At 34.5% G+C, this 14,659-nt stretch overlaps 2 protein-coding genes across 3 annotated transcripts; one reads left to right on the top strand and one right to left on the bottom strand.

The window, feature by feature from the left end:
* The first annotated feature begins 1,033 nt into the window (after positions 1 to 1,033).
* Positions 1,034 to 7,398, top strand: LOC141692863 (M phase phosphoprotein 10). Of its 2 annotated transcripts, XM_074497808.1 has the most exons (13): positions 1,034 to 1,758; positions 1,991 to 2,040; positions 3,139 to 3,262; positions 3,444 to 3,554; positions 3,637 to 3,774; positions 4,272 to 4,340; positions 4,466 to 4,507; positions 4,717 to 4,785; positions 5,016 to 5,087; positions 5,190 to 5,243; positions 5,351 to 5,492; positions 6,138 to 6,197; positions 6,956 to 7,398. In XM_074497808.1, exons 1-13 carry the CDS (start codon positions 1,117 to 1,119, stop codon positions 6,970 to 6,972), a joined length of 1,590 nt encoding a protein of 529 aa, XP_074353909.1. In that variant the 5' UTR covers positions 1,034 to 1,116; the 3' UTR covers positions 6,973 to 7,398. The 2 variants fall into 2 exon arrangements, 1 of the variants encoding a protein (XP_074353909.1); XR_012562944.1 differs by lacking the exons at positions 5,016 to 5,087; positions 6,956 to 7,398 and having other exon boundaries at positions 4,717 to 4,786; positions 5,187 to 5,243.
* A 1,158-nt stretch (positions 7,399 to 8,556) lies between these two features.
* LOC141690202 (disease resistance protein RUN1-like) lies at positions 8,557 to 13,754 on the bottom strand. The gene is made up of 6 exons (XM_074494885.1): positions 13,105 to 13,754; positions 11,585 to 12,668; positions 10,948 to 11,226; positions 10,085 to 10,802; positions 9,416 to 9,966; positions 8,557 to 9,326 (listed from the first exon to the last, which is right to left on the bottom strand). The coding sequence occupies exons 1-6, from the start codon at positions 13,599 to 13,601 to the stop codon at positions 8,814 to 8,816; spliced, it is 3,642 nt and encodes a 1,213-aa protein (XP_074350986.1). The 5' UTR covers positions 13,602 to 13,754; the 3' UTR covers positions 8,557 to 8,813.
* Positions 13,755 to 14,659: the final 905 nt, after the last annotated feature.

Below are 14,659 nucleotides of genomic sequence, written 5' to 3'. Positions count from 1 at the left end.
ATTGAGTAAGATATTAATTTTTTTAAGAAAGGGCAGTTATGTAATTAAAGGAAAAACCGTAAAGTTTCGTATTTAATATAATAATAGAGATAGATAAGTAATTTGACTTCAAAAATCAAATATTTTTTTATTTTGTTTATGTACTTGAATTGTAAGATAATGCTCATTTTAAGTATATTTGTCTTTACATTAATAGTAAAAATTATATAAAATATTTTTTTTACTGTGGACCCGTACAAAATATATATGCGACAACTACTGGTTAGAGGTGCAAATGATTTTGATTTTTGCATTGTTTTAAGAACGGGGGGTTTTGCATTTTCTAAAATGATGATATGAGATTGTTGCTGTAGGATAATGATGTTAAGTTGTTCTTGTAATCAGTTAAGAATTTATGGATTGATAAAGTCAATGAACGTAACAAAGTCACAAGCAAAACAATATTTAAATAAAATAAACAATTAATTAGCTGAAAAATATAATTTATTAGTAATTAATGGTTATAATATTATTATTTTATTTCATTAAATAAACATGTCCGTGATATTTAAAAAAAGTTGTTTTAATTGAGAGGAATAAAAAAGGTTACGTGTTATAATTGAAAACGATTTTTTTTCTATTATAATTCGATTACCAAACGAAGTTGTTTTAGTTGAGAGAAATAAAAAAGGTAACGTGTTATAGTTGAAAATGATTTTTATTTCTTTTTTTTATTATAATTCGATTACTAAGGCTAATAATATTTTTAAGTAAAATAAGGGTAATTCAGTAAATTCAACGTATATAAAAAAACAGGTACCGTACCTAAACTTTCAATGTTTCGTCTTTTTATATAATAGTAATAGATAGATAGTAATAAATAGATATAGATAATATAGATATAGTTCTAAAATACACATTTTATAAATTACCTTAAGTAATCTCAACATATCAATTTTAAAATCGGAAATGTTAGTAATTAAACATTTTATTTATTTTTCAAGAACAAAATAGAAGAAGTTATGGTCAATGAAACCCGACCCGACCCATTTGACAGTATCGACCAACATCTCCCTTAAACCCTAACAAAGCCCCCCCTAAAACCCCTTCCTCACCTCTCTCTTCTCTCCTACCAAAATGACCACCACCACAACAGCCATTCCAAACGACTTCGTTACGAGCCTCGGAAATGTTCTTGACCGCCTCAAATCAACACCGCCGCCTCAATTCTTATCTCCCTCACCTCAACTCGCTGACTCAGCTCGTTCCGCTTCCAAGCATTTATTTAATCTGATTAAGCCACACGCTGTTAAGTCGCCTTTTGATTCTCTGTTGTGTGATGGATTTGATGCGGAGCAGATTTGGCAGCAGATTGATTTGCAGACGCAGGGTTTGCTTTCGAGTTTACAACGCGATGTCAAAAGGTTTGAGAGAGATGAGGGAGAGATTAGAGGCTTTTTTGAAGTAGAGAGAGAGAATGAGATAGCAGAGAGAGAGATGGAGGAGATAGATGAATTGGAGAATGAGAGTGAGGAAGAGGAGAGAGAGAGTGAGGAGGAGGAGGAGAGAGAGAGCGAGGAAGAGGAGAGAGAGATTGAAGAGGAAGAGAAGAGAGATGTAGAAGGTGTGGAGGATAAGTTTTTGAAGATTAAGGAGTTGGAGGAGTACATGGAGGATGATGAGGCGAGAGAGTATGGAACGAAGAAAACGAAAAAGAAAAACGAGAAAGTTGCTGACGACGAGGACGATGATGAGGAGGATGATGAAGAGGATGATGAGGTGAGAATGTTTAACAATGTGCTATTTTATTTCGAGTTAATTGCATATTTGTTTTTGTGCGATTTGTTGAGAGGTGTACTGCTATGTTACGGAATTTGATGTTATGAATATATGTAAATGATTTAATTAATCTAGAATCATGCTTTATGTGGTTATAGTGCTTACATATTAGTTTTAGAAGTTATGCTAATGTTTTGATTATTCCGCTAATTGTTTGCGTTGAATATTGCAGCTTGGACTTCTTGGGGTTGATGTTGGTGAAGATGACGAGAATGATATCAGGTTTTACAAACAACTGCTCTTTATGGATTTACTGTAGTTTTCTATATACATGTTGCATAAATGGAAGACGCCGTGTAGAGTTTTGTATTGAATTAAGTACACATAACATTTTTTGGTGTTCTAATTTAATTGTTGTTTCAGATGAGCAATTTCAGCTTTAGTAAACTAATTTTGAAAGGTGTTGTTATTTTTTTGCTGTTTAGGTGTCTTCATAATATACTTTTTCGAAGATCTGCCATTGGGCAACATATTAAGCATGCTAATATAAGGGGGTTATTTTACTTTCCACTACCAAATTCTAGGCTGACTACTTCTCATTTAATTAGAATTTCAAAGTAGTCTACAGGCGAAAGAAATCCCATCATTCTGTGTATTGAGAGTTCATAGGTGCCTATGGGAAAGAAAAGAAATAAAATTAAAACTTTGTATTTTATAAGAAAATTGTGAATTAGGGACTTGGGGGATTTCACCTTAGAAAGTTTCCTACCCGTAGGTTCCTAATTGTAATCTGTTGGGAGAATAACAATTATTTTTAGTACGCGTAGGGTATATGAATGTCAACTAAATATACAAAAATAATTTCACTTGGTCCATAGAATTAAGTTAATTTACCAGCAGTTCTATGTGAATGGATTGTTTTAGTTATTATTTTTAATTGCACTTCCTTAAGAGTGGACGTTGTTATTGACCAGACACAACTGCACATTATTTTGATTGTAGAGAGTTCTAAATGAGATTTCCAATTCCCGCATATTGATGTTTACAAGTACAGCATTTCGAAAAATACCGACCATTTTTTTTTCTAAATCATAGTTTTACGGATCTTTTGAAGATACATATCAGTTTGAGGAACCTATGTAACATGAAGATGCAGTAAAATTAGCTTGTATATAAAGCAATCAAAGTGATGATTCTGTGGCATCCTGTGCTTAGTAGTTAGTACCAGCTGGAGAACATGTCCAACATCAATTAGATACTGTTGATGTTTTAAAAGAGTTATCAGATGTCTACAACATTAACCCATTAACAACTTTTGTGACATCTTTGAATTTTTTTTTCAATTCAAATGAGTTTGCTTTCTGCATCTGCCTCTTTCAGGTACGAGGATTTTTTTGGAAGTCAAAAGAAAACAGCTCCAAAAAACAAATCTAAACGCGATTATAAATCGGATGACTCAGACTCCAGTGATGAAGAACTGGATGTCTTGGATGATGATAATCAGGTTGTTAATGATATATGCATGTTATAATTATTTACTTGCCTCTCTCTCTCTCTCTCTCTCTCTCTCTCTCCCTCTCTCCCTCCCTCTTCCTCTCCCTCTCATTAAATTGAATTATCTAACACTTATTAGATCTTGTATATTGAATACTCACTAAAGTAGCTTCAAAACTCTTTTTAAACAGAAAGGAAAAACTCTTTCAACCTATGAGAAGCAGCTTGAGAAGCAGCGTTCTAAGATAGAGCAAATGGAGAAAATGAACTTGGACCCCAAAACCTGGACAATGCGAGGAGAGGTAAGTACCTCTATATTTTAGATGTTGGTGTCATGTTAAATAGAAAAGAAAATTGCATCATATTTTCTCATCTTAAAATCAGGTTACTGCTGCAAAAAGGCCGAAGAATAGTGCATTAGAAGTTGATCTTGATTTTGAGCACAATGTAAGACCTGCCCCTGTAATTACGGAGGAGGTTACCGCTGACATTGAAGAATTAATTAAGAAGCGTATCCTTGAGGTAATATTTCATGATAATTTTGATTATGTTTTGGTACGTCTGCAGTGTATTTCAGATAACAATCGGAAGTGTGTCAAATTCTGTTACCTGACTCACCTAACTTAAAAAAATACTGCAAATAAATGTAACCTATAAACAGCACATTCGTAACTAAATTTACAGGATACAAATTAAATTACCAGACTATTAAATCCGTACGGTGACTAGAACTCATTGATTAGCATTTGAAACATACACATACACATACACAAACACACATACACACACATATATATATATAATTTATTTATTTTTCTGTAGTTTGAACACATATTTTGATTAGCATTTGAAACGCACATATGATAATTTTGTCGAAACACACACACACATATTCAAATGTTGTCTCTCCACACACGCAAACGCACAGATATATATATATATATATTTAATTTTTTCATTTTTCTGTAGTTTGAACAAGCTTTTCTCAGTTTACTAATTTTCTATATATGAATTATAAGGGGGCATTCAATGATGTTGAGAAGGCTCCTACTTTGCCATTAACGGCACCAAAGGAAGTGAAGGATTTGGTATGTCTGTCCTGAAAGTCAACACAAAACAAAGTGTTATATGTCTCGACTGTGTATTTTTCATGCATGCAGATGGTAATTATTTGCTTATATCTATTTTTATAAATTTTATTAAAATTTTGCAGGACGAGAGTAAGAGCAAGAAGGGGCTTGGTGATATCTATGCTGTAAGTATATACATTATTGTTATTGAAAAAAGGATGATCTAGGTCTCAAATGCTTTGCTTTTAGTTTATACATTGTTTACCAGCATGCGATGTCTTGCCATGTGTGTTAAAAATTACTATTTTGTATACAATTAAGTAATATGGGTTATAGCAATTGGTTTACTAATAGTAACATGTATTAAAGATTTGCTCCTTTTATACCAATGCAGGATGAATATGTTCAGAAGACTGGTTTAGTTTCGACAGCTTTATCCTTTTCAGATGAGCAAAAGAAGGAGGTGCGGTTTCAATATCTTTTATCTCCTATAGGATATATAGTATTTGATATAGGCATGCAGCTGGGAAGTTTAGGTTTCTAGTCCCTTGATTTTCTAATGCATTTATAGTTAAATTTTTACTTATATATATAATGCTAGATTCTTACCTGTCATCCTTCCTCGTATTTTAAAACAATAGCATTTTCATCCCTCCTTTTGAAAAAAATCCTCAGAGTTTGTATTTTTTTCAGGCAGGTACGTTGTTCAAGAAACTGTGCCTGAAGTTAGATGCTCTCTCTCATTTCCATTTTACTCCAAAGCCAGTATGTATCTTGTTGAAAGAGTGCTCCAAAACCATATTCATGATGTACGTGACCACTATAAACTTTTTTCAAGATGCTTAGATGATATTTATATTTGTACAGGTTATAGAAGACATGTCGATACAAACAAATGTTCCTGCTCTTGCTATAGAAGAGGTAATAAATTTGTGAAATAGACTTGTATCTCCAGGTACTACGGTACTGGCTGTAAGTTGTATCCTCAGGAAAGTTAAACAAACTCGCGTAATGTCTCTTATTGGCAGATTGCACCGCTTGCAACATCTGATGCCGCTATGCTGGCTCCTGAGGAAGTATTTTCTGGAAAAGGAGATATCAAAGAAGAAGCAGAGCTAACACAAGCCGAGAGAAAGAGAAGGAGAGCTAACAAAAAAAGGAAATTCAAAGGTAAGCACATATTCTGAGGTTTAGGAAAGAAATGGAATCATGAAAATCATATGGCTGCCTTCCGGTTGCATTGTGGTTTTGGCTAATACTTGGCACTTGGCAGTAGCCGTTATAGGCATTAATAATAATAATCCGCGATCAGGTTCAACTCATTGTACTAGTTGCTGCATTTATTAGGAATTCTAACCACCAGATTGTTCCGTGTTTAATGCAGTAGTTAAGGAAACATGAACACTAGCTGAGAAATTTTTGGTTATTGAAATAATTAAGTGTACTGCTGGCTTGTTAAGGCCACATAACCAGTCCTTTATGCACCAAAGCTACCCAGTTTATTACTCTCGAGTAGCAGTGTCTAGGGAGGGTAAGTTGTAGGCCGACTTTACCTATTCTACAAAACAGTAGAGTAACGGCTTCCATAGAGAATCACTTATAAGTATTCTTTCAGAAATTAAGTGTATGTTATGATATTTGATATAAGCTCCGCTGGAATATAACCAAATCGCTGTATGAATGATTGACCAAAGTGTAAGAGGTTTTCAGTGCTTTAGTTCCTTTTATTATCTACAAATTACAGATATTCCAGGAACATGTTGATAATGCTTTTATTTTTAGCTCTTCGCTAACTTTGGGTAACATAATTTGCAGCTGAAGTAGTTAAAAGGACAGGAAAGAAACCGCGTGAAAGTACACTGCAAGTCGGCGAAGGTAATTGTGCATCTTAATTTGCTTTTTGGTCTTTTCTTTAGAGTTATTTGCAAAATGCATCCCTGTGGTTTGGCCCAAATGCATTTTTTACTTATACTTTATATAACTGCATTTTGCATCCCCTTATTATTTTCGGCGCGAAAAATTGCACCCTTTTCGTTAATTTTGTTAAAATTTTCAAGGGTATTTTAGGAAATTAAAATATTAAATTATTTTTCGATCTTTATCTAAGGTTTTTGACCCTCTAAACGATACTTTCTGAAAAAAATTTAAAGAACGAAAGTTGTAGAGAATAAAAAAGATCTTCTCGATATAAAAATGTTCAAAATTGAAATATTTTTTTTATAATTTTTTTTAATAAATTCATTGAGTATAGATTTAATTTAATTCTGGCTTCGTAAAATTTTTGATAATTTTTGAATGTTATTGTTTAGAAAAGATTTTTTCGTTATCTACAACTTCCGTTCTTTAATTTTTTTCGAAAAGTATCATTTGGAGGGTCAAAAAGCTTAAATAATAATCTAATTATAATTAAATATTTTAATTTCCTGAAATACCCATGAGAATTTTAACAAATTTAATGAAATAGGTGCAATTTGTCGCGCCGAAAATATTAAGGGGATGCAAAGTGCAGTTAAATAAAGTATAGGTAAAAAATGCATTTTGGCCAAACCACATAGATGCATTTTGCAAATAACTCTTTTCTTTATAATTAAAACAGGATGTAACAATTAGGATTTCTTTTCACCACATTTTAGGGAAGGACAAATTGTGAGTTTCAAGAGGGTTCTTTCAAAAAGAAGCACGCTAATGATTTCCAGTTGAAACCTCCCTCCGTCATGCATTGGATTGCATTTGATTTTACTCGGAAAACTTGATGGCTTAAATTTAAAGTTATTAGCAGGGTAGGAAGAAGGATCATAGAGGTCGATAGGATTTGTGATGGCGAAGAAAGGGTACAAGTTAGAACCATCTCAGACTCTTGCCTGTTGGTTGTAAATTGTTACAGTTTTACCTTGTACAAGCATTTCTTATAGATGCGGCTTGTAGAAAATTTACGAGTTCAGATGGAACCTTTAAGAGATAGTGACAGAAGTTCACATTTTACAGTTCATTCTTGGAAGGGCAGGCAGGTGCCCTTTGTCTCTCTAGAATTCTATGCTCAAAATTTTGTTAATGGTATTGGATTGTTAATTTGACAGCAGTTGTGCATGTAGGCATTTTTTTTCATGCTCTCACAATTGGAATAGAATTGCAAAAGTGTCAACTAAAATTGGATTGTTAGCGTGCAATGAAGGTACATAACATTTGGGCTGAATGGCAACTTTAAATTTATATAATAATAGAATAACATTTGAATATCACAGTACTGACTTTTGTGCAAGCATAATTTGCTTTATTGACAGAAATGATATTAGCCAAACGGTTACTGGCTTCGCGAGACCATTTTGATCAAATTGGTTGTTCACAAGAGGTGAAATTTGATCGCGATACAAAACTTTGATTCAAAGATCATGGTTCACAAGAGAGGTGAAATTTGATCGCGATACAAAACTTTGATTCAAAGATCATGGTTCACAAGAGAGGTGAAATTTGATCGCGATACAAAACTTTGATTTAAAGATCATGATAAGCGCATGCTGAAATGATGCATGGGTTACAAATTTAGCACCTCGGGATTTCGGGTGACTGACTGAGATGTAAGCTTCATTGCATCCAGTTTTGAACTACTAGCAATGGAACAAGAGGAAGAAAAGAAAAAAAAACACTCGGGGATGCCAATTTAGCACTTTGTAGGCTATGGGCGAGTGACTAAAATGTAAGCTTCAGCTAGCAACAGTTCTTTTTTCTTTCCGATTTTTTAATTTTAAACAGGGATGAAGGGAGTGTATGAGGGCGCACTACAAACAGTTTCTCAGCAGTGAACACACGAAGGCGCACACCTGACTCTCCTAACTATTGAATCACAAGTTACTCCGTTGTCTCACTCATTTAATCTGTACTGCTCGCTCTTGTCTGCAGTACTCCCAAACTTCTGACATTTCCCGAACGTCCTTGTAATACATGAATTTCATATATACATTTCCCAGAATTGATATTTTAATTGTAAATTCCAATTTCACAATATTTTGAAACCTCCAATATGTTAAGACGTTAATTGGATTTTTTCCTATATCGCCGATTTTCATTTTTGATCAACTTCATTAAAGAAAATTTTGAGGTATGGTTAGTTTAATTAAGAAATTTTGTTACCTTAACATCTATGAGATAAAACTCTAATGCATACACTGATGCTACAAAAACTGCAATATTACATGATATTTTAATCGAGTCTATGAACTACTGTCTAGTAAGAAAGTAGAAAAGAGAAAGCGATGACATTGCTATGCTAATTAATATGAATTCAAGTTATAGAATGACATAATGGTGCTCCTATCAGGTATCATACTTTTTACAATCACGCGAAACTGAGAATGTTAAATATATGATCCTATTGGGTATTCCTCTAACACCTTAAGGTTTTAAATAGCCGGTTACTCAATATGGTATCAGAGCTTAGGCTGGCGGGAGGACTAAGGTTCGATTCCCAGCCACCCTTTTAGATGAGCTGGTTACTCAGGGAATAAAGCTAAACCGGGGTTTGGATCGTCTGACTCGTTTTCGGTACTCGGATGGGTCTAGCTTGTCCGGAATGGTCGGTGTAGGAAACAATTGGCCAGCGCCAGCTGAAGTTTGTATTTTTTGTATGACATGAACCCCACAGCTCTCCACCTCGCCCATGCCATTTTCTTGATGAAATCGAACATTTACATTATCTCCACTTTTAAGTGAGATGTCCTCTCCTCTTATGCTTTCTACCACCGACTGAACTTCCCCCACTATAACATCAGGCGTGCCTATGGTACGGTGGCTTCTAATACCATTTGTTTCATTAGTAATAACAGCTGTAATGACGGAAGAAGCATCACAGCAAATGCATTTAGAAACAACCCAGAACGCCAGACCCAAGAAGTTCTCCCCCAAGCTTAGTGGGATATCAAAAGAGACTGTATGCCAACTTTTGTAGCTGAACCATTCTGCAACTTCCCTGTTTGGCAGAGCAGCATGAAATGTATAAAATTCTCCTACCTGCACCATTACAAACAACATGGATATATAATCAATATTTTACAAGGGTGACTGTTAAATATGTTTTCGAGACACAAACACCAACATACCATTGGGGAAGTCTCTTGTATATTAACTGATTTCAGAGTGCTGCACCGACTAATGGACACGTTTCTCAATTGCTTCAACATTGACAGTTCAGTTACATCTTGTAGGCTTGCGCATTCATCAACTTTAAGTTCTTCAAGATGAGGAGGAAGTTGCGGAAGTGATTGAATGTTGATGCATCTCCCAATATCCAAATCTTTTAATTGTTTCAAGCTAGATAAATCAGGTAGCTGTTCAAGTGTTGTGTAGTTAAATAGACGCAAGTACTTTAGATTCATAGGAATCTTCAAAATGGAGGTCCCGATACTTGTACAGTCCAGAATTGTAAGATCTTCTAGGTTGTAAAGCTTAGAGAGATTTAAGGGTTGGGTTGAAGAGACACTCTGGCCATCATCGACAAGATATAACATCTCTAGAGAAGATAAACCTTGAATTAGAGGCAGCCATAATCTCATGTTACATCTCACACTTAATTCTTTCAACTTCATAATTTTTGCTGCACCAGTCAAATCAATTATGTCTTTTTTTAATGCAGCCATCAACCTGGGAGAAGCTACAATAGAAAGTCAACAGGGATACGAGTATATCAGCTAAAACAGTTATAACTCATCAGACTTTTATCTCACTGTAGGATCAAGTTTAAAATATATGCATTTTATATTTACACTTACCGAGTGTGCTGCTCGGATCATTCTCCTGCTGGACAAGATTCAATTCTGTCAGTGATGTAAGATTCCAGATACTACTGGGCACATATTGAAGCGAAGTAATGTCGTAGCCATCAACTTCCAAAACTTTTAATTTACTCAGCAGTCCAATAGAATGCGGTAATTTCTGAATTCCAGTCCAATGTGCATGTATCTCTTCTAAGCATAACATCTTTCCAATTTGCTCAGGCAGTCGCTTCAGCTTTGAACACCACTCCATATTTAGTACCCGAAGAGACCTCAGTTTCCATGTGCTATTTGGAAGACTAGTAATGTTCGTGCAACCATACAATCGCAGATGTTCCAAATTACTCATCCGTCCAAAAAAATTAGGTAATTTTCGAAGATTAGCACAACCTGTCATATTCAACTCAGCCAACCTATTCAAGGCTACAAAAGAATCTGGCAGTATCCTAATTGCACTATAACTTGCATCAAACGTCCTCAAGCCTTCCAGATCCCCAAATTGTTTAGGTAAGATTTCAAGCTTAAAGCAATTCCTCAATTGCAATTTAACCAATTTTTTCAGCTGAACAATTGAATCTGGCAGTTTCTGAATTGCGGTTTCACTTGCATCAATCACCTTTAAGGCTTTCATAATACCCAATTGCTCTGGCAGTTGATTCAAATAGCGGCAATTTTGCAATTCCAAATGGCACAGGTTACTTAGTTGTTTGCTAGGCTGTTGTAAGCAACACCGAAGTTAGAACATGTAAAAAATAAAAGCAAACAGTGGACAGCTAAGGTTTGTTCTTACAAATTTGTAAATTATGATAATCGAATTATGTTTTAATACTTGGTAGTAGAAGAGAGTATTATTTTCATACCGTGGGTTGCTTCCACAACATGTTCAATTTGCTGTATGGCATGTGCAGAGAGACAAGCTTTTGTGGTTGAAAACTAGGAGGAAAATACAGCCACGGGCAACCATGCCACCGAATGTACCTTAGCTCTTGAAATAATATTTTGAAATTTCCCTTGATGTCATGTACGCCAATTATTTCAAGTAATCTCAAATTAGACAACTTCTCAAATATTTCTTCAGTGATTTGTCTTTCCTCGCAATTGGTCAAATCTAAGATAAGACCTTGAATTCTGTATTTTGCCTGATTTGATGAATATCAAACCAAGTAATGAGTTGAAACTAATATGACCATCTGCTAGTACTAATTGATCTAAGAAGCAGACAGAGCTCTATGGCAGATATTTAATTTACTTGGAGCAGAATTTTCTATTACATAAACATTTCTTTTCTTAAGTTTTAACTTTTTAGTACATAATGAAAACTAGTTAGGGGTAAAAATAGCAGAGCAGGTTTATAACGGTTCAGACCCTTAACATTCAAATACGAAACAGTTTTGTAGTTATTCGCATGCTTATATATTGCAGTACATATATTCATATCACAAGAGAAGAAGTATTTATAATTACTATCATTTCGCATAGTATATGTTTTGTGATTACCTCTACACTTTGCATTTCCTCTAGTGCTCCTCGCCAGAACAAGCCTCTACTCTTCCCAAGTTTGCATCCCATGTCTTGTATAAGATTATGCATCCGGAAGTTATTATTTTCATCAATAGTTAGTAGACATCTTTCCACTAGAATCGGTATTCCAGCATCTGGAAAGTAATCACAAGAATCGAATATATGAACAGCCTCATCTTTGTCTTTCCCGACAAAAAAGAATGCAATATCCAGGAAAATTGACTTCTCTGTCTCATCTAATTCATCGTAGCTCAGTTGAAGAATTTCCTGTATATCTTTGTTTGGAATTTTTCGAACTTTTTCAAGTTTAGCTTTCCAAAATGACTCTTGAGTCCTACCACGCAAAGATGAACCCAACACTTTGAGAGCCAATGGAACACCTCCAGCATAAGTTGCAAACCTTACTGTAAGCTCCCTAAAACTTTCTGGTGGCTTTGGTTCTCGGAAGGCATGATAGCTAAAGAGCTTTAAGGAATCAATATCTCCCAATTCTTTCACCATGTATATATCTACTTGTGATATATCTACTCTCAACTGAGTAAGCAGGTTTGAATCTCTTGTTGTAATTATAATTCTACTTTCAGCGGAAAACAAGTAGCCACGCCTTGCAAAAAATTCCGAATAGATTGATGGGTGCAAATCATCGAGGACAATGAGAGCTTTTTTTGCACTAAGAATCCGTTCCAACTGTTTTATTCCAGTTTCAACATTTTTGACAGCGTAGTCCTTTCTTCTAAGAAGCCCAATCAAGAGTTGCTCAAGAAAAGAAAGTAGGGGTGTACCTCCTTGTGAAAACTGTTCAATATTTTCTATAAAGCAACTGACATCATATGTGTTGGAATATTTGTTGTAGAAATATTTAGCAGTTGTGGTTTTCCCTATTCCTCCCATCCCACATATCCCAATTGCACGGACATCATTTGACTCCATGCTAAGTTTTTGATATATCTCCTCGACAGCAGAATTTATCCCAACTAGATATTCCTCAAGATGTAAAGCTCCTGTAGATGTTTGTTCTACCACATTCTCCACAATTTCTTGAAGGGTGTTAGATTCGTTCCTGTTTTTTTTTTTTTTTTTTTGATTATACAGGACCAGAATTCTATTAGTTTTTTGTATACGAGTCATGTAACACTACAAACAATCTTAACTACTTGTACTCTACAAGCCTCGTTAGTTCACTAAAGAAATAAATAAAATTTACCATGTATACTGCACATAGAAATATATGATTCACCAAAATGCAAACATATAGATAATTCGCTATATCTAGAATTTGTAGGCTAGGGTGGGTTGTGTTTGAACACAAACATATGTTAGATCATAGATGTAAGACGAAAAAGTTATCACAAGTTGTGGACAATTGGTACAATGATAACAAAAATTGAATTATCTTCTAAATTAGTTGGTGATGTAGGTTGAAATTGTAAGTTTTGGACAATTATAGAACAATAACAAAAAGTGACTCAGTACAAGAACAAATAACAGGGACTTACTCATCTGCGTCTTTCTTGAGATGGTATCCTGATAGTTGTGCGATTTTAGCAAGAGCAGATTTCCACTTCTCTATCATATCAACAGAGTAACGTTTTCCATGATAATCAAGAGCTTCTCCAAAAGCACCTTTATGGTGCCGAAGATCGGATGGATCGACATGGTAAAACACAGGAATAACCTGATTCCCTGTTCTGTTGCAACTAAGAATTTCGACGAGCTCATTAAGGCACCGCGGGGAACGAGCATACTTCTCCGAAAGAACAACAACAAACATTTTTGAATCTTTGATTGCTTTAAGCAGACCTGATGATATTTCTTCACCCTTTTCAAGAGCAGGATCATCTCGGAAGGTTAGAATTCCTGCTTGATCCAAAGCAAAGTAAAGATGCGCAATGAAGTTTCGACGAGTGTCTTTGCCATAAAAGCTCAAGAAAACATCCCAGCGAGGCAGAGAAGAAGAATGAGGGACAGTTAGTTGGGTGTTTGTGGTATCCATGTAAGAATGATTAGTGCTTCTTCAACTGATTGTATGTGCAGAGGTTTACTAGTACATGTGGTTGGTTTTATAGTTGTTAGTGGAATCAAGTCGGTCAATGCAACTTTAGAGCAACTTCTTTGAAACTTCATTCATATTACTTCTTTTTCCGCTCTCAAACTGAAACTACCTAAACACCATTACACATACAGGAGTCAACCTGAATACATTACATTGAAATAGTACCAGATTTGAAAACAAATTAAATTTAATAATTATAAACATCACTCTTATAAACTAAAATAAAAAATAATTTAGAGGAGTGTTTCAGAGCAAGTACAATAGCTTGGTTAAATAAGTTTTTAGGTCCAATTATAAAGAATTTGATAAAAAATGACTCCAATGTGTTCTAGTGATTTCTTTTCTCAATACAACACTTTTCTCATACCTTATTTTTACATAACCACAAACCATATAAGATACGGTCTTTATCAATAAAAAACTCATTCATTTCTATTATTTTTTTTTTCAATTCTCGTCTATATTCTTTTAAATTTATTATTATAATATTAATAAGTAGGGAATGCAATGAACATTACTGAAATTGAAATGCAATATCATATTCTAAATAACTAAGAATTAATATATTATAATATTTATAAGAAACTCATTAGTACACTACTGGACTTGTAATTGTCTTAAAAATATTTTTAAAAAAATGGTATCCTACTGGCACGATTCCTAACAAAGAGAACGGACTTCGCTGATGATAATTCATCAAAAAGAATCCTGCAACATTCGAGCACCTCCACTACTTTAAGTAAATTCTCCACTTCACTATTGACATTTGACACCACGTACCACCGTGAGCGAGAGTCTGATTTCAGTTCGACTCTGTGGTGTTGAAGCGCTTGCTCCTTGATCCAACATGGAGCTCTACTTCAAAAGCTGAAGCTGATGACACAATTGAGAGATTTTTTATCTAATACCACCAAGTCAATACATTACATTATTTGTATACATGAATTTTAACAATAAATCTTATTTATATACCATGTTAATATAATAATATATTGAAA

This window comes from Apium graveolens, chromosome 10, assembly GCF_009905375.1.
Source record: "Apium graveolens cultivar Ventura chromosome 10, ASM990537v1, whole genome shotgun sequence".
In the NCBI taxonomy this organism is placed as follows: Eukaryota; Viridiplantae; Streptophyta; class Magnoliopsida; order Apiales; family Apiaceae; genus Apium; species Apium graveolens.
The sequence above is the reverse complement of the archived record's forward strand: the minus strand, read 5'-3'. Positions and strand labels throughout refer to the sequence as shown.

Bases quoted from the DNA above. Each gene is read 5' to 3' on its own strand.
- LOC141692863 (XM_074497808.1), top strand. From the start codon at position 1,117: ATGACCACCACCACAACAGCCATTCCAAACGACTTCGTTACGAGCCTC. The intron at 1,759-1,990 runs GTGAGAATGTTT...TGAATATTGCAG, and splicing joins ATGATGAAGAGGATGATGAG to CTTGGACTTCTTGGGGTTGA. The intron at 3,775-4,271 runs GTAATATTTCAT...ATGAATTATAAG, and splicing joins TTAAGAAGCGTATCCTTGAG to GGGGCATTCAATGATGTTGA.
- LOC141690202 (XM_074494885.1), bottom strand. From the start codon at position 13,601: ATGGATACCACAAACACCCAACTAACTGTCCCTCATTCTTCTTCTCTG. The intron at 12,669-13,104 runs GTAAGTCCCTGT...AAAAAAAAACAG, and splicing joins CTCAAGAAAGACGCAGATGA to GAACGAATCTAACACCCTTC. The intron at 11,227-11,584 runs GTAATCACAAAA...TCATCAAATCAG, and splicing joins AGGAAATGCAAAGTGTAGAG to GCAAAATACAGAATTCAAGG.